Source organism: Maylandia zebra, linkage group LG7 (assembly GCF_041146795.1).
Source record: "Maylandia zebra isolate NMK-2024a linkage group LG7, Mzebra_GT3a, whole genome shotgun sequence".
In the NCBI taxonomy this organism is placed as follows: Eukaryota; Metazoa; Chordata; class Actinopteri; order Cichliformes; family Cichlidae; genus Maylandia; species Maylandia zebra.
Window position 1 is genome coordinate 61,187,735 of NC_135173.1, and position 17,807 is coordinate 61,205,541.

Consider the following 17,807-nt stretch of genomic DNA (forward strand, 5'->3'; position numbering starts at 1 on the left):
TGGTCTCAGCTGTTGTGCTTGGAGGTTGATTCAAACAGATCAATACCTCCATCCCTGTTTCTGTTTTGCTTCTTATTAGAGAGGCTAAAAGCTCACGTTTCAGTTTGATAAAATCATAAAACTACTAATACTCACATTGGAGTGGCTGCGGTTCAGAAGACAGAACAGGTTTGATACAAGATAAAACCCCAAGTCTGATGCATCCATCCAAGTATGATTGTGTGTTGCTGTTAGTTAGAAAGCACTTGCATAGAAAAAGCATAGAAAAAAAGTGCTTGTGTGAGTGCTCACTTAGAGTATTAAAGAACCAAATAAGAACCCGTCCATTTACCATTTATACTTTTTAGTTTCTTGTTACTGCTTTGATTAAGAATTTATGAGTACGTTTAATCAGATATGTTGTTTAAAGCTAAGCTGCTGGAAATGATAGATTAGTATCCTGTTTTGTTGGATGTAACGTTCCTACTTGGTTGTTGGCCACAGTTCAAGGATACTTTAACCATGGGGCCTAGGGCACAGTGGGAATGAGCTGACTGCTGCACTCTCTTTGTGTAGTGAAGCCTAGTTACTGTTCGCATGCATGTGGAATTTCCGCCCCCACCCCCATTTGTCATTTTTAGTATTTCAGCTGCCGGCCCTTTGGTTGCTTAGCTAGAGACAGGATAGGGTGGGTGGGAGTTAAAGCATGCAGCCTTGCTCTTTGTATCCATGTTTGAGTCCAAAGAAAAGCAGTAAAGTGGGATGTGAGAAAAATAACAATGTTTAAATGTAAACAGGAAAATGCAAAGACTGGGGTCTTTTAAAGAAATATCTAACCCTACTCAGACACAGCAAGACAAGCTGAAGATTGATTTTAACCTTCTTTTCTTTAAAGTTCATGTTTTCCATAATGTGATTATGTGGATAGGATGTGTAGGCGACATATTTTTTCATCCAAATAAATTTCCATTTTGAGATATGTTTCATTCGCTTTTCCATACACAGCTGATTTGTCTCTGCTGTTATTTAAATGTGCATGCAAAATAATCGCACGTATGTCATTGATGGTGCTTTTCCAGAAAATGGACACCGCAGGAGCCAAAGTGCTGGAGACAGCTGAAGATATCCAGGAACGTCGGCAGCAGGTCCTGGACCGCTACCGGCGTTTCAAGGAGCTGTCGATGGTGCGCCGGCAGAAGCTGGAGGACTCGTATCGCTTTCAGTTCTTCCGCCGTGATGCCGATGAATTGGAGAAGTGGATCCAGGAGAAGCTGCAGATTGCCTCTGATGAGAACTACAAGGACCCTTCCAACCTGCAGGTCTGTCAGTTATTTAATGTATATGTATTTAAGTCCTGTTAGACCGTAAGAAGAGCACCTTCTATCATATATGTTTTTCATACACAGGGCAAGCTGCAGAAACATCAAGCTTTTGAAGCTGAAGTTCAGGCCAACGCTGAAGCAATCATCAAACTGGACAAGACTGGAAATCTAATGATCACTGAGGGCCACTTTGCATCTGACACTATTCGAGTAAGTTACCAAAATGCACACTAATATGCAGTGTGTTGACATTTAGGTATGCCTGTGGTGGGCTTTGGGGTTATATGTATGTTCACGATGGATGTAGCCACTGTGACACCAAACATTGCTTTCCTGACTATTTATTAGTTGTTGTTATTATTAGAAAGCTACATCCCTAAATATACAGGAGCAACATACAGAGACAGATACCTGATAATTAGTGCAACATAAGAGAAAAATAAAATATTAGAATTTCACTCACATAAAATGTAGGTCTTCTTGATGACTATTAACCCCTTCCATCCGATTCAGTCCTACACGCCTTACCGGACACAACAGAGGCCAATAGTTACAAGTGTCAATATGGCCGAGTATATAAAAGTAGGTGCTGACCTGTGGTGTGACTCTTGAGTGCTGTGAATTCTTAAAGATTCAGTCAGCTTTCCCCTATTTTTGACTCAACGGTTTCAAAATGTACTTTTTATCGCATGCTCTGTGTTTCATTTGAATCGGCTCTTCCACGATCTTCAGTGGAAAAGACTTCTCTTTGGTTTTCCAACATATATCCAAGATAATTTTCTAATTTCTTGTCACTAACTTTATTAACACTTCCCACCTTTGTCACGTGCTCTAGACTCGTCTGGAGGAGCTGCATCACCTGTGGGACCTCCTGCTGGAGAAAACCAAGGAAAAGGGCATGCGTCTGTTGCAGGCCCAGAAACTGGTCCAGTATCTGCGTGAGTGTGAAGATGCCCTGGACTGGATTAGTGACAAGGTTAGATTCATATCTCTGTGTTTGTTTTAAACATAGAAAGAAAGACTTGAGCATGAGTATATGAACTTGATTTCTCTCCATTTCACAGAATGAGGATGAAGGCAGATGTAGTTACAATTACAGTTACCATAGTTTACCAGTTCAGTTTAGCCGTCGTCATTGCAAGAAAATTAGACATGACCTGTAAAGTGGACATGAAACAATACATGTATAAAGGCTGGATTTAAGAAACATGTGTTTTTAGAACAAGTTTAGTGGCGTCTTGTGCCAGTACAGAACATTGGTGGGTTGGTTGGTTGCAGCTAATAGACCTACATTAGTTTATGTTTGCTAAGTAGTGACGGAACTGATAACTCGGTTGAAAACAAGGAGACAAAAAATAAAAATCAGTCCAAGTTGGTCACTTGGTCAGATTTTGGCTGCAGAAATCTATTTTATGTTAAGACATCAGGGAGGAGCTACCCTCCTCCCTATAAAAGGGTGTGATGCAGCGCCACTTGTCATTCAAGATAAGCGCACTTCTTCCTCACTTTGTGCAACGAGTGTGATCTGGTGAGACACCAAGTTCTCCTTCAAACATTTAATTTGGTGTCTCACTATGGGGATTTGCATAGTCCCGTATTGCCAGCTAAGCTTATCTGAATGACTGAGTGCCATCTTAAAAGATCTCATGTGGACCCACACTTAAGACAGTGTGGGCTAGGGATGGTGCAGTGATATCTAACCTGTAGAACCTTGCAAAGATCAAAGGTGAAGCCCAGCTTGTTGTTGCAAATATTTTCTCTACAGAGACACCCCTAAAGATGACCCAAGAGGTTGCCATCCCTCTAGTAGAACGTACATAAATCCTCCAAATGACATCCCGGCACTAAGGTTAAATCCTACGTAGACACAAGAAGTTTAGAGAGAAAGTAGAGCTGTCGTGCCCCTTTCATAAAATGGCAGGCTAGTGGTAATGCCTCACCGGGCTATCTGTAAAGCTCCTTTGGCAGGCTGAAATGTCTGCCAGAGATACTTTAATTGTGGAAAAGGCCTTTCCTTTATCTAACAGCCCCTGCAGAAAAGTGGTGATTGCTGTTACAGAGCATCAAAAAACAAACTTATTCTATTACAGTGACATTGTGGAGGGGGCCCTAGCACTATGAATAGTGACTATGACCCTCTAAGGTAGTCCTTCCGTACTCAGATTAGCCCACAGGGCAAGGCAACCTGGGCGGGGTTATACGATTTCCCCCCCCTGGCCTGGGAAACTAGGTCTCGTTGGAGGGGAAAGACCTTTCTGGCTGTGACAGCTGCCAGTGACACCCACTGAGTGAAAAATGTAGGATTTCTCCAGTGGCAGAGTGCTGCATTGCAGTGCGCTGTCACTCTGATATGGTAGTAGGCATGGCACTTTGGGCATAGTTTCAGGGATGCAACCCATCACTGAAATTCCCTCACATGCAGTCTGCCTAGTGGGATGACTGCCAGTGAAGATGCCATTAATTCCAGCATCTGCCGGCATAGCCTAAATAGGAGACATCTCCACACCATGAAAGAGATGGGCTGAGCTGGCTGCAGGACACTCTTTTTGTAGATTGTAGTGAAACCCAGAGCCATCAGGTGATCCACTGCCACCCTGGCATGCTTTCTTCCCATCATTTCTGACTCTGATAGCAGCAGCTAATCGTCTATGCATGTTGCTAGGTGCACTTCACAAATGCCCAAGGGCTCAGTGAGACAAATGGCAGGACTAAGTACTCGTGCGTTTTGCCCTGAATCACCAATTGCAGGAATTTAATGTGAAGTGGGTAAATGAGATGTGAAAATATGGGTCCTTCAGGTCTATTAATGTAAACCAGTCACCTGGGCGCACTACATGTAGAGCAGAGTGGCATTTGTCAGCATCCTGAACTTGTAAGACCTGAAATGCTGATTCAGTGCCCTTTAGTCCAGTATCAGACGCAGTCCCCCTCCCTTCTTGGGAACGAGAAAATACTTTGAGTAAAATCTGCATTGGCTCTGCTCCTGAGGTATTTCTCATATTTATAGCAAGGTAGATATTTCTTCTTGCAGTATTCTGGCTGATTCATGATTTTGCATGAGAGGAAATAACTCTGTGAAATCTGTAAGGGTTGGTTGCAAATTGCAAGCGGTATCTTCGCTTGAATGCCCTCACAGCCCACTCTCCTCATCTCTCTACTCTTGCTGAGAGAAGGCCCAAAGCCAGGCAGCCCACAGTGGAAATTACTTTGGCTCCCTCTTGTGATGGGAGAAGGTTTTGCAACCAAATCCCAACTGCCCATGCGGGTGGTCTGAATTTGACCAGCATTCATGAGGCCAGCATTTGACCAGGATTCACTGAGGAAATGCACCCCAGTGGTGTTTGGGGGTGTGAGGGGATTATGCCAAGGGCATGGGATTATTTTCCCAATTTACATTTAGGCTTCACTTTTCCACACCTGTAATATGAAGTAATCCAGTCAGTGAGATGATGTGAGGGAAAAGAAAGACGTCCACAAAGCGTGGACATAGACTTGTATGTTAGGATTCCTGATTGTCCTTTGGTAAGAAAATTAGTTGTGTTTGTGGTGTACTAAACTGTTTGAGTGGGTTTTGGAAAGCTTGGAAAAACATTTTATTTTGTAAAATAGTGGCGATCGCATCTTTTGGCCAAGCTGTTTGTGCCGCTCGGTACATCGGGCCAGAGAGGACGAAAAGAAGCTCTAATTTGTCGACCTGGTCAGTCACCTGTCACCCGACTCAAACAGGCAATCCTCCAAAGAGTCCTCATTTATACACTGCTTTACAAACCTGAAGATTACAGAGGTCGTGTCCGCTTGGAGACTTGAGGCCTATATTTGTTGCAATTATTTTGAATTCTAACGAAAGCCAGACTCATTGTATCAGATAGTAAAGCACCAAGGCATACTTTCTCTCTTTTTTTTAACTTTCTCTTTCTCCACTTTTACCTAAAGGAGGCCATTGCCACATCAGAAGAGCTGGGCCAGGACCTGGAGCACGTACAGCTCCTGCAAAAGAAGTTTGAGGAGTTCCAGACGGATCTGGCTGCCCATGAGGAACGCGTGAATGAGGTGAACCAGCTTGCAGCTAAGCTGATCCAGGAATCTCATCCAGAGGCAGAGCTCATTGTGCGCAAGCAGGACGAGGTCAACGCGGCCTGGCAGCGCCTGAAGGGCCTGGCCCAACAGAGGCAGGGCAAGCTGTTTGGAGCTGCTGAGGTGCAGCGCTTCAACAGGTAAGCAGCGTCATAACCATAACACATGAAAAACTCTTACACTGTGTGTTTGTTTAATTTTTCCTTTGTCATACTGCCGTTAGTAACAGACTGTGTGTTTACCTCGAATAGGGATGTGGATGAAACCATCAGCTGGATCAAGGAGAAGGAGCAGCTGATGGGGTCCGATGACTTTGGGCGTGACCTGGCCAGTGTTCAGGCTCTGCTGCGCAAACATGAGGGCCTGGAGAGAGACCTGGCAGCTTTGGAAGATAAGGTAGGGCAAATGCCGATCTCCGCTATGTTAGCAAATATAGTAAAAGGGAAGTTAAAAACTTGATATCCTGACTTGCTGTGTTCTCCTTCCTTAAATCAGGTCAAAACTCTGGGCGGTGACGCTGAGCACCTGCAGCAGACACATCCCCAGAACGCTTCGCAGATCCATTTGAAAAAGGACGAACTTATCACCAACTGGGAACAGATTCGCACTCTGTCTACTGAGCGCCGTGCCCGTCTGAACGACTCCTACCAGTAAAATACCAATAAATGCAGTAAAACAAGCAAATCATTCATCAACCTTTCACAGAAGCCAGGAGATAAAGTTATATGCAAAGGCCATGTGTTGGAGCATATCACTCTGTTTTAAACAACAAGCTGTTCACAATATATAATTACTTTACCTGACATGTTTTTAGAATTAACGCTGATGAACAACAACAACAAACTAATGTACCCAGGTCTATATATGGGATATAATGATGATGATAACAGTGAAATACTACATACACAACAAAAGTATAACTTATATCGGGGAATGAAAACACACATGCACATAAACCTTTCTAGGATTTATAACTGATTTAGACTTCTGTGTGAATCTTTGGGGACTTTGTGGGGTCTTATGTACAGAGTAATTTTCAGTTCATATTTGCCAAGAGCTCAGGCCTGTCCAACTTGTCCAACCAAGTTTGCTCATTCTGTCTTTTTTTTGATGATTTGTTTTAGGCTGCAGCGTTTCACTGCTGACTTTAGGGATCTGACTAGCTGGGTAACTGAGATGAAGGCTCTGATCAATGCTGATGAACTGGCCAATGATGTGGCTGGAGCTGAGGCCCTGTTAGACCGCCATCAGGAGCACAAGGTAAAATCTTCTAAACTATAGAGACCTCCAGCCTAAAGTGTCTTTGCACTTAGTGTAAAGGCTCAAGAAAGTGTCAAATCCTTTTGTCTCATAATTCACACCCTGTGTTAGTCAACCTGTTTCCATGTTTTTCTTATTTATATTTTTTTAGGGAGAGATTGACGCTCACGAGGACAGTTTTAGAACTACAGATGAAGCTGGCCAGGCCTTGCTCAGTGCAGGACACTATGCCTCTGATGAGGTGAAGGAAAAGGTAGGATTATGACACCGTGTAGGTAGAATTTTCTCCACTCTTCATCTGTGTCATACTAGCATTTAAAATGCTCTTCTTGGTGTATTTTGTGTAGCTTGGTGTCCTTGCTGCAGAAAAGGAGTCTCTGCTGGAGTTGTGGGAGGTTCGCAGGCAACAGTATGAGCAGTGCATGGACCTGCAGCTCTTTTACAGGGATACTGAGCAAGTTGACAACTGGATGAGCAAGCAAGAGGTGAGTTACCACACCAGAAGAGCTTGGTGTTTATTAGCAAAAAGATGTGCTGTGGCAGTTTTTCATGTATTCTCCTTGCGTAGGCTTTCCTCCTGAATGAAGACCTTGGTGACTCCCTGGACAGCGTAGAGGCACTGCTTAAAAAACATGAAGATTTTGAGAAGTCGCTGAGTGCTCAAGAAGAGAAGATCACTGTAAGTTTATTAAATTTGCCCAGTTACATGATGATTATTGCATCTTCTATTCTTGAATTATTGCCACTGTGTGAGAATTGTAAATTGAAATTAACCTTTAATCTGTTTGTGCTGCACATCTCCAGGCTTTGGATGAATTTGCTACCAAACTGATTCAGAACAACCACTATGCCAAAGAGGATGTGGCTACACGCAGAGATGCTGTAAGCACTGCTGTCTGCTTTCCACATCAGACATAAAATCAAATACAATAGGCTTTCTTTGAAAATGTGTTTTCTCTCCTTGTTGCATTTATAGCTACTCAGCCGCCGCAATGCCCTGCATGACCGTGCTCAGTCTCGTCGTGCTGCCTTGGAGGACTCCTTCCACCTCCAGCAGTTCTTCAGGGACTCTGATGAGCTTAAGAGCTGGATCAATGAAAAGATGAAGACTGCTACTGATGAGGCTTACAAGGTAATTTGTGAAAGAAATTGATATTGTCTTCTCCCGATATTTGTGTCTCCCATTTTTTTTTCATTTGTGCATTGTGATGTTTTCTTTTTTGTCTGTTTTCTCCATTGCTGAAATTCTGTGTCTCTGCTCTCCTGTCAACAGGACCCCTCCAACCTGCAGGGCAAGGTGCAGAAACACCAGGCCTTTGAAGCGGAGCTGTCTGCTAACCAAAGCCGAATCGATGCCCTGCAGAAGTCAGGCCAGGAGCTGCTGGATGGAAAGCATTATGCCTCAACTGAGGTTTCTGGTCACATGGAAGAAGTCAGCTCTCAGTGGAAAAAACTGCTGGAGGCCACTGAGCTCAAAGGTATAGTTTGGAGGAAAAGTGAACATAAAGATTTGATTTGAGCTGTGCACAGTGACAAAGTGCATGAAGAGTGGCAGGGCTTTTGTGTATGTTTGTGCACACACACAAAAGAACAAATAAACTGCTGGATACCCACTGAGAAAACAGTGCAACAGTTAGAATTTTATTTATTTTTCTCTAAACCACACAGGGACAAAAGTCATTCAGTTATTCTACCATGGGAAAAGAACAACTCAAAGCAATTACTGTTACATTTCTGCTCATGATGAGTTAATGTCAACATCTGACCACAACTTTAGCTGAGGAATGGGTTATTTGAAGAGTTTCAGTCAGGTTTCAGAGCTCCTCACAGCACAGAAACAGCTTTAGTGAAGGTTACAAATGATCTTCTTATGGCCTCTGACAGTGGACTCATCTCTGTGCTTGTCCTGCTAGACCTCAGTGCAGCGTTCGATACTGTTGACCATAATATTTTATTCCAGTGTTCAGGGCATGCTGTAGGTATTACAGGTGTTTTGAATCATATCTATCTAATAGACTCCAATTTGTTCATGTAAGTGGAGAGTCCTCTTCGCACGCTAATACTCATTATGGAGTTCACAGGGTTCTGTACTAGGACCAATTCTGTTTACATTATACACGCTTCCCGTAGGCATTATCATCAGAAGACATAGCATACAACTGTATCTATCCATTAAGCCAAATATACACCAATTAGTTAAAGTGCAGGAGTGTTTTAAAGACCAGGTTATTGTACTTGGCCCTGACAATCATAGAAATATGGTATCTAACCAGATGGCATTATCTTTGCCTCCAGTAACACGGTGAGGAATCTTGGAGTCGTTTTTACGAATATTAAACAAATATGTGGGACTGCTTTCTTCTGTTTGAGCAATATCTCTAAAATGAGAAACAGTCTGTATCTGAACTAGTTCATTGGTTCTAGTTTTTCCTTCCCACTGTCGCCAAAGTGCTTCCTCAAAGGGGGCCATATAATAGTTAGGGTTTTTTATTTTCTTTGTTGAGTCTTTATCTTGAGTTATTTAGTACTGTATAAATAAAAATGAATTGAACTGAATAGCTGGGCCATTAATGTACTTGGAAAGCCCATGAAAGAAAAGTCTGTCCCTGGTGATTCGGAACAACAGTCAGAGCTTTTTTATTTTTTCTTTAAAGGCATCAAGCTGCGTGAAGCCAACCAGCAGCAGCAGTTCAACAGAAATGTAGAGGACATAGAGCTGTGGCTGTATGAAGTGGAGGGCCACCTGGCTTCAGATGATTATGGAAAAGACCTGACAAGTGTTCAGAACCTGCAGAAGAAACATGCACTGCTGGAGGCTGATGTGGCAGCGCACCAGGTAACAAGCACTCAGCCCAAATTATGGAGCTCCCATACACTGCTTTGGTGAATGCGACACTAATGTAAATGTCCCCATCAGGATCGGATTGATGGCATAACAATCCAGGCCCGCCAGTTCCAGGAGGCTGGCCACTTTGATGCTGACAACATCCGCAAGAAGCAAGAGGCTTTGGTGGTTCGGTATGAAGCTCTGCGTGAACCCATGGCTGCACGCAAGCAGAAGCTGTCAGACTCTCTAAGGCTGCAGCAGCTGTTCAGAGATATTGAAGATGAGGAGACTTGGATCCGTGAGAAAGAGCCCATCGCTGCCTCTACTAACAGAGGTAAAATCAGACTAATTGTCTATGCAGCTCTAAGAAATTAAAGTTTGTAATTGGAGGTATATACTCATTGAAAGTGATCATTTCAGAAATAAAGTTTAAACTGGAGCCTCATATTTCAGATCACTGGAGCTCCATAAAATGTTTCTCTGACGTTTTTTCTCAGGCAAAGACTTGATTGGTGTCCAGAACTTGCTGAAGAAGCACCAGGCTCTGCAGGCTGAAATCACAGGTCACGAGCCTCGCATTAAGGCTGTCACCCAGAAGGGAGAAGCTATGGTGGAGGAAGGTATTGATTTAAATCCTAAGATTCCTCTGTTATCTTCAGTGAGATGATGGTGATGTTTAAATGCAAGTAAAATATCACTGCAACAGTGGGGGGGAAAAAACAGCTGAGGTTTCATGGGTGTGGTGTCCAGGTCACTTTGCTGGTGAGGATGTGAAGGCTAAGCTGGCTGAGCTGCATGGGCGTTGGGACACTCTGAAGGCCAAGGCCTCCCAGAGGAGACAGGACCTTGAGGACTCTCTGCAGGCCCAGCAATACTTTGCTGATGCTAACGAGGCCGAGTCTTGGATGAGGGAAAAGGAACCCATTGTTGGGAGCACAGACTATGGCAAAGATGAGGACTCAGCTGAGGTACAGATTTTACAACAGAAGAATATACAGTGGTGTGAAAAAGTTTGTCTAATATTTAAATATGTTCTGAAACATTTAAGTGTGGCAAACATACAAAGAAATAGGAAATCAGGAAGAGAGCAAACACTTTTCACACCACTGTAACTGTCACTACCAATGAATTATTGTTGTGCTGTTAAAGTTTAAAATCTTATGATGTCGTTTTGGGGGGTTTTGTTATTTTTTTTTTGTTTTGTTTTTGCTCTATTAAAAGTTAAAGCGGGCTTAAAGCTTCCAATTAGTTCCCTATGTGAGAAATGTAGTTGTGCTGAGTTGTTTCTTCTCCACAGGCTCTGCTAAAGAAGCACGAAGCCCTGATGTCTGACCTGAGCGCTTACGGCAGCAGTATCCAAGCCCTGAAGGAGCAGGCCCAGTCCTGCAGGGTAAGTTTAAAAAGTCCCTGAATTCTCATCTGTTCTGAAGCATCACTGTCTATTCGCAGAACACAAAATCAGTAACAAGTTTCTTTTAACTAAACAGCAACAAGTTGCACCAACCGATGATGAGACCGGGAAGGAGCTGGTCCTGGCCCTGTATGACTATCAGGAGAAGAGCCCACGTGAAGTTACCATGAAGAAAGGAGACATTCTCACTCTCCTCAACAGCACTAACAAGGTACGGCACTGTGAAGTAGTCCAGCATCAGTAAATATCGTAATTTAGTATCTTGGTCAAGGATATTGCAGATCTGGCATGCAGATTGCAGCAGCCAGGGATCAAACTACCAACCTTCCTATTAGTAGATGACCAGCTCTACTGCCTGACTCTCATCCACCCCGCCACATTACATACTAATGACTTCATCTCTCCCCTGCTGCAGGACTGGTGGAAAGTGGAGGTGAATGATCGCCAGGGCTTCGTTCCTGCTGCTTATGTGAAGAAGCTCGACCCCACCCAATCCTCATCCAGGGAGAACCTGCTGGATGAACATGGCAGCATTGCACTCCGCCAAGACCAGATTGAAAATCAGTAAGAAACCCACAGCCTGAACTCTCCTGTTTCAGAATCGGGTCCACTAATCCACTTTAACCTGTCTGCTCTGCACTTTAGTCTTTCTTTACTTCCATCCAGTTGTTTAACACTAATTACCTTGCTCCTGGCCCCTTGTCCTGTTTCGTCTGCTGTCCTATCTCTGTGTTTAACTACTTAATCTTTTCTTGCTGTGCTTTCGCCTTGCCTTGCCGCTTGTGCAGGCTTGTCACCAAGGAGGCCTGCAGCGTGTCTGTGCGCATGAAGCAGGTGGAAGAGCTGTGAGTAGGAACCAGTGCCCCTCTGCGTGTACTTGTGGTCGTGATACCTATAATAGATATCATCCATCACCCACTCCAAATTCCATGTTGTGTGACACTGTGTGTATTTCACCCCTGGCCTCTATTCAGTCCAGGATAGAAGCAGCTTCTGATGCACATCTGTTACATCCTTCTTATCCCAGGTTACCCTATAGGGATGTCAGTTTATGTTCTGCCCTACACACACTGGGATTTGATTGGTTCTTAGGTGTCTCAATGAATCAGTGAAATATTCAAAAATTATTTGAAATTTGTGTGACATATGTTTGTGTAACAAACTGGCTTGTCGATGTGTCTGGGTTTAGTTTGGAACAACGTTACTACAGCTGTAACCCCAGAGGCTAGGTGCCTTGCTGGCACCTAGGTTTCACAAAAGTGGATGAAAAGTTATTAAAAGGAGCATACAGTATTTATGTCACTACTTTTATTTTACAGCAACATCCCAGAGCCTTATTAAAAATCTAACAAAGCAAACACAGCTCTCAGGAAAAATGACCACACATTATTTTAACCATGTTCTTTATGATGCCTTTAAATTCAACACAAAATGTGCTTATTTACTTTTAGACTGGTAGAAAATAAATAAGTAAAGAAGGATAAATGATTAAAAGAAAAAAAATTAGTCTGACTTTGACCAATTAGGCTTTTTCCCTGACATTACGAATTTCCAATGTAATGCTTGCTAAACTTCAGATTAACATTCCCTGCTAAAATAACACATCTCATTTTATTATCATTGTAGTAGTGTTGTTGAATACTCTAAACACTTCTTAGCCCTGCATGAAAGTGGCAACCTGTCCAAGGTGTGCTCTGCCTTTCACCCCATGGTAGCTGGGAGAGGCTCCCCCCCCCCCCCCCCCCCCTCTTTTTATCAAGATTTTCTAGATGCTTTGGTCCTTAAACACTCCCCATCATCAGGATGATGCCTGCCCCCAGGTACTGGTTTTATTAGATTATTCAATGCATCTATAAAATGTCATGAAGACCAGAGAGAAATATGTGTGGATGTTTCCTTACACAAGAGTAAAACGTTGTGGAGAATGGGACCCCTTCATTACTACACTACTCATCAATTATGATAATAAATTTCTGTCAGCCATACCATGCAAGGCTTCCTTCTCATGTCCCATGTCTACAGACTCCAAACACAAAGCATGTCAGTGTCCACCCACTTTTTAAATTTTATTTCACTTTTTTAAAGTTTGTAAAAATCTTTTTCTACTGCTTCGCTTACATTCTCTTTCTTTAATGTTCTTTTTTCCAAGATATGGTACTCTGTTAGAGTTGGGGGAGAAGCGCAAGGACATGCTTGAGAAAAGCTGCAAAAAGTTTATGTTATTCCGTGAGGCCAACGAGCTCCAGCAGTGGATTCATGAGAAGGAGAGCACCCTCACTAATGAGGAGATGGGCTCTGATCTGGAGCAGGTTGAGGTTCTACAGAAGAAGTTTGATGACTTCCAGAAGGTAATGTCTGTTGTTTTTCGTTTGTTTTGTTTTTTAAGCTTGATCCTTTTCCCAAAAATTCTACATGACTATTGACTTAAAGTTATCTGAATTACTTGCATATGGTCTTTACTTGTATGTGAATTGTAAACACAACAATTCAGTGACCATATAACAACTAAATTTGGCCCATGCAGTAGGACAGTGATCCAGAGCACAGAAGCAAATCTACAAAAAACAAAGAAAAAAAGCATAGAGGTGTTGCAAGGCCCAGTCAAAATTCAGAGCTCAGCCCACTGAAATGATGTGATTGGATGTTCACAGAGTTGTGCAGAAGCAAATTCCTGCGAACTGAAGCAACACTGTAAAGAAAAGTAGGCAAAAAATTCCTCCACAACAGTGTGCGAAACACACAAATAATTAAGTTGTGTAACATAGAACTGCAGCAGTCATATGAAAACCTTCTTTTTTTTATGGTAAATGGCCTGAATTTATATAGCGCTTTTCTAGTCCCTAAGGACCCCAAAGCGCTTTACACATCCAGTCATCCACCCATTCACGCACACATTCACACACTGGTGATGGTAAGCTACATTGTAGCCACAGCCACCCTGGGGCGCACTGACAGAGGCGAGGCTGCCGGACACTGGCGCCACCGGGCCCTCTGACCACCACCAGTAGGCAACGGGTGAAGTGTCTTGCCCAAGGACACAACGACCGAGACTGTCCAAGCTGGGGCTCGAACCGGCAACCTTCCGATTACAAGGCGAACTCCCAACTCTTGAGCCACGATCGCCCCATGTATGTATTTGAATTTGAACAGACAGTGTATGACACTGTTCTTTCTCTCTTTCCAGGACCTCAAGGCCAATGAGTCTCGTCTGAGGGATATCAACAAAGTGGCTTCAGAGTTGGAGTCTGAAGGCCTTATGGCTGAGGAGGCCCCCATGGTTCAGGCTCAGGTAGGCGCTACCTCTCTGGATCGTATGTTATGTCACATAAATGAGCCATAATTAGCTGTCCTTTTAAAAAAACGTTTTTTTTCTCCTCATCTCCAGCAACAAGAGCTGCTTGGTGCTGCTCCTGGCAAGGTTGGTGTAGTTTCTGTTATTTATATTTGCATCCACTATAATAATTAAGACATTTTTTAGATATCATAGCAGTGTGCTTACTTGTGTGTCTCATTTGTTGAACAGGATGAAGCGGATTCTAAGACTGCATCTCCATGGAAGGTAAGCTCTAACTAACAGTAATTGGCCTCAAGACATCCTCAAACCTTCAGATGATCTTGTAAAGAACATGCATCACCTGAAAATACTTGGCAGCTAATCAGTCTTGATTTGATACTGTAACCATGCATGACTGCTCAGTGTTTGATACTTGTGTACTTGTTTCCTGCAATCATGCCCAGAATTACATTTTACTAGCATGGGGCATGATGACTCATGACTTTGTAGAATATGATTAGACATTGATGAGACAACTGAAGAGCTTGGAAACTCGTAATTTATTCCTAAGATCCTTTGTAACGGTTTTCATGTCTCGGGATGTCTCGATTGTAACAAAAAACAGTGCTTGATTCATTCTCCTCCAGCCATGGTTGCAGTGCTAGTGAATGGTGTCTCAGTTGGTCTTGTGAGAACCAAGATTAACCCCGGGATTTTCCATAACGCTCTTGACTGGTGTGGTGTTTTTTGTGTCCTTCCCTCCATGTCCATGTTTGGTTTACCTTTGACTTTAGAATATACGCTTGGCTGTTCAAACAACGGCTAACTTTAATACAATCAAGGTAAGATGAACAAGTCCAATCCAACCACTCTGCGCATTGCGATCAGAAACACTAACCATACTGTGATAGTGTCACATGATCTATCCCCTCATGTTCACTGAAACCTGACTTCAGTATGAGCAGTGTTCCTTTTGTTTTTGTTTTTTAACACAATGCTTCCCGCACCATTTGTCCTGTCCTGGTCCTAATTATTGTTGCTGTAATATGAATGACATAATGCATAAGTTATGCTAAACCTGTCATGTTCTTTGTTTGTAATGTTCTTACCATGCAACCAGTCCTGTGCATCTCATCTCCATCATCCACCTACTTTTGTTTGTCCATCGCTGTCTGTGCTCATCAAATACTCAGTGCAAAGTAGCATAAATTGAGCACATTATTTGCATGACTGTGCTTGAGTGAAATATGTTAAATCTAGCTTTCCTTGTGTCACTGTTAAACTGTTCTTGAAATGTATCTGTTAGTGGGAATGACTTTGACCCTCTTAGCCACTTTTCCACCAAAAGTGCAAAAAAATTTAAAACAGGATCTCTTTTCAGGAGCTCCTTTCAGTCCACTGATGTTCTGTGTTTACACTCTAGCCTCAAGATCAGTATATTTTATACGGTCTAACTGCAAATGCTTAACCAGTTAGATAACTTCATTTTTGCAACCCCAAAGCTTATGAATTCTCATAAAGTACCAACCTGTAATTGTGAGCTTTTGGTGATGGAAAGTAATTTCTCTGGAGCTGATTTGGATTTCTGGCCCTGCCGCAGAAGCACTGAGGGTGTTGTGGAAACGTGGCTTAGTTAGGCGCTTTCAGACTGCAGGAGCTCAGGTCCTAAAACTATTGTAGGAAGTTCCCATTTTCTTTCACCTCGGAGGATTTTAACTTACCTTTACTCAAGATGTGATTGAAGTCCAGACTTTGAATTGAAGCAGAATAGAAACAGAATAACTGTTTAAGATTTGTAGCTATTTCTATGAAGGCCACCATAGTTAGTTAGTATATAAATATACAAATATATTTAAAACATAATTTTGAATGAACGCTGTTTTTTATTATGTGGATGAAAATGAATGCCTAACATCGAGATGCTCTTGGCAACTTTTTTGCTGTCTCCTATAGGCTGAAAAACAAAAATAAATCTAAAGATTTCCTCCTTTACTTGAATCTACGTCTCTTCGTACCTTATATTGAGAGTTGCCATACTACTTTTTAATAGTTTGACCTAAAATCCAGTCAAAATATTAAACGAAATAGGAAGAATTAACAATTTTGACTCATCAAAGCTAAGTCTTTTCTTCTCGTTACGTGCGTTGTTGTCGTCACCCCGGTGAGAGGTGGGGCAATGTTGACCCCGAAGTTTGTGAATGCAATAACTCGAGGATCATAGTTGTGACGTAGGGTTCTTAAATTAATACCATAGGTGCATGTACTAGGAGGCTGACAGCTGCAGGTATTTTTATTTATTTTTTGGCTATGATTGTCATCCACATAAAAGAAAAAGTATTGTAGAAATGGAAGAAGCTGAAAAAGCATTACAAGGAAGTGAGACCACAAAAGTTGTTTATAAAGCCGTCTGCTTAACACGTGTCACAATAAGTGGATAACATCATTAACTTACAACCAAACCAAACATGGATTGAACTTCCTTTTCAGGCCTGTCGTCATCAAACCCATAAAGCACAATAAACACACAGCATGCTCCTTCTTGTTGTAGGGCCAACTGCAACCTGTTGTGCCACATTGGTTTTCCTATTTTATTGCAAATCCAAAATAAAAAGCACTTAGAGTTGTGCTCCCTGTGAGTCTGAAAGCGCCTCTTGTTTAGCGTATGCTCATTTCAATTGGTATACTGCAACTCATCTCAAATGTTACCATTTGAGATTAAAACATGCTCCAGACACAGGGAGCAGTGTGTGGGATGAGTGCTGTTTCATATTGTATGCTATGTGCAGGAGCTGAACAACCGCTGGCGATCCCTGCAACAGCTGGCTGAAGAAAGGAGCAACATGCTGGGCAGTGCACATGAGGTGCAGCGCTTCCACAGGTACAAATCCAAAGTGGGATATCGCCTGTGATCATCAGTCATCGAGTTCACTCTCTGCTTTGTGTTATTTATTAGAGAAACAGGCTTTTGGAACATTTTGTCAGCTACAACAATTAACTTGAGTTGTGTTGTGTGTCCTAAGGGATGCTGATGAGACTAAAGAGTGGATTGAGGAGAAGAACCAGGCCTTGAACACTGACAACTACGGTCACGACTTGGCCAGTGTCCAGGCTTTGCAGCGCAAACACGAGGGCTTTGAGAGGGACCTGGCTGCCCTGGGGGATAAGGTCAGCTTTACTTTTAGTAATTTTAAGCCTGAAATCTTGTATTTATTTTTTATTAATTTTCCCATTTCTCTACTTAGGTTAACTCTCTTGGAGAGACAGCAGAGCGCTTGATCCAGTCTCACCCTGAAGCGGTGGATGACATCCAGGAGAAATGCACAGAGCTGAACACTGCCTGGAGCAGCCTGGTGGGACGTGCTGACCAGCGCAAAGACAAGCTTGGCAATTCCCATGACCTGCAGCGTTTCCTCTCTGACTTCAGGTGGGGGCGGGACTGCTGGATCCAAAAATGTTTAACATTTTTTGAGGAAATGTCTTAGAGATATGCAGGGTTTTGACTGACTGCAATTCTTTACTGTGCATAGAGATCTCATGTCCTGGATCAATGGCATCCGAGGATTAGTGTCCTCAGAGGAGCTGGCTAAGGATGTGACTGGAGCCGAGGCCCTTTTAGAAAGACACCAGGTATCAAATATTTAGTCTTGTTCTTTCTTTGCG

At 42.8% G+C, this 17,807-nt stretch overlaps 1 protein-coding gene across 6 annotated transcripts in view; it reads left to right on the forward strand.

Moving 5' to 3' along the window:
- Positions 1–17,807, forward strand: part of sptan1 (spectrin alpha, non-erythrocytic 1) — a 37,782-nt gene that overhangs the window by 6,445 nt on the left and 13,530 nt on the right. For 3 of the 6 annotated variants that reach the window (XM_024803052.2, XM_024803054.2, XM_024803053.2), the window contains exons 2-31: positions 1,059–1,298; positions 1,386–1,511; positions 2,137–2,277; positions 5,235–5,515; positions 5,627–5,771; positions 5,871–6,025; positions 6,500–6,635; positions 6,787–6,888; positions 6,983–7,120; positions 7,204–7,314; positions 7,440–7,517; positions 7,612–7,767; positions 7,909–8,113; positions 9,290–9,471; positions 9,553–9,796; positions 9,960–10,082; positions 10,213–10,430; positions 10,760–10,852; positions 10,950–11,084; positions 11,289–11,437; positions 11,662–11,718; positions 13,023–13,221; positions 14,058–14,162; positions 14,259–14,291; positions 14,397–14,432; positions 14,942–14,989; positions 16,934–17,025; positions 17,168–17,312; positions 17,390–17,571; positions 17,675–17,774. In XM_024803052.2, the coding sequence (XP_024658820.1) occupies positions 1,062–1,298; positions 1,386–1,511; positions 2,137–2,277; positions 5,235–5,515; positions 5,627–5,771; positions 5,871–6,025; positions 6,500–6,635; positions 6,787–6,888; positions 6,983–7,120; positions 7,204–7,314; positions 7,440–7,517; positions 7,612–7,767; positions 7,909–8,113; positions 9,290–9,471; positions 9,553–9,796; positions 9,960–10,082; positions 10,213–10,430; positions 10,760–10,852; positions 10,950–11,084; positions 11,289–11,437; positions 11,662–11,718; positions 13,023–13,221; positions 14,058–14,162; positions 14,259–14,291; positions 14,397–14,432; positions 14,942–14,989; positions 16,934–17,025; positions 17,168–17,312; positions 17,390–17,571; positions 17,675–17,774 (4,152 nt within the window). In that variant the 5' untranslated portion in view covers positions 1,059–1,061. The remainder of the gene's footprint in view (positions 1–1,058; positions 1,299–1,385; positions 1,512–2,136; positions 2,278–5,234; positions 5,516–5,626; positions 5,772–5,870; positions 6,026–6,499; positions 6,636–6,786; positions 6,889–6,982; positions 7,121–7,203; positions 7,315–7,439; positions 7,518–7,611; positions 7,768–7,908; positions 8,114–9,289; positions 9,472–9,552; positions 9,797–9,959; positions 10,083–10,212; positions 10,431–10,759; positions 10,853–10,949; positions 11,085–11,288; positions 11,438–11,661; positions 11,719–13,022; positions 13,222–14,057; positions 14,163–14,258; positions 14,292–14,396; positions 14,433–14,941; positions 14,990–16,933; positions 17,026–17,167; positions 17,313–17,389; positions 17,572–17,674; positions 17,775–17,807) is intronic. The other 3 variants (XM_024803056.2, XM_024803057.2, XM_024803055.2) reach the window with 2 other exon arrangements.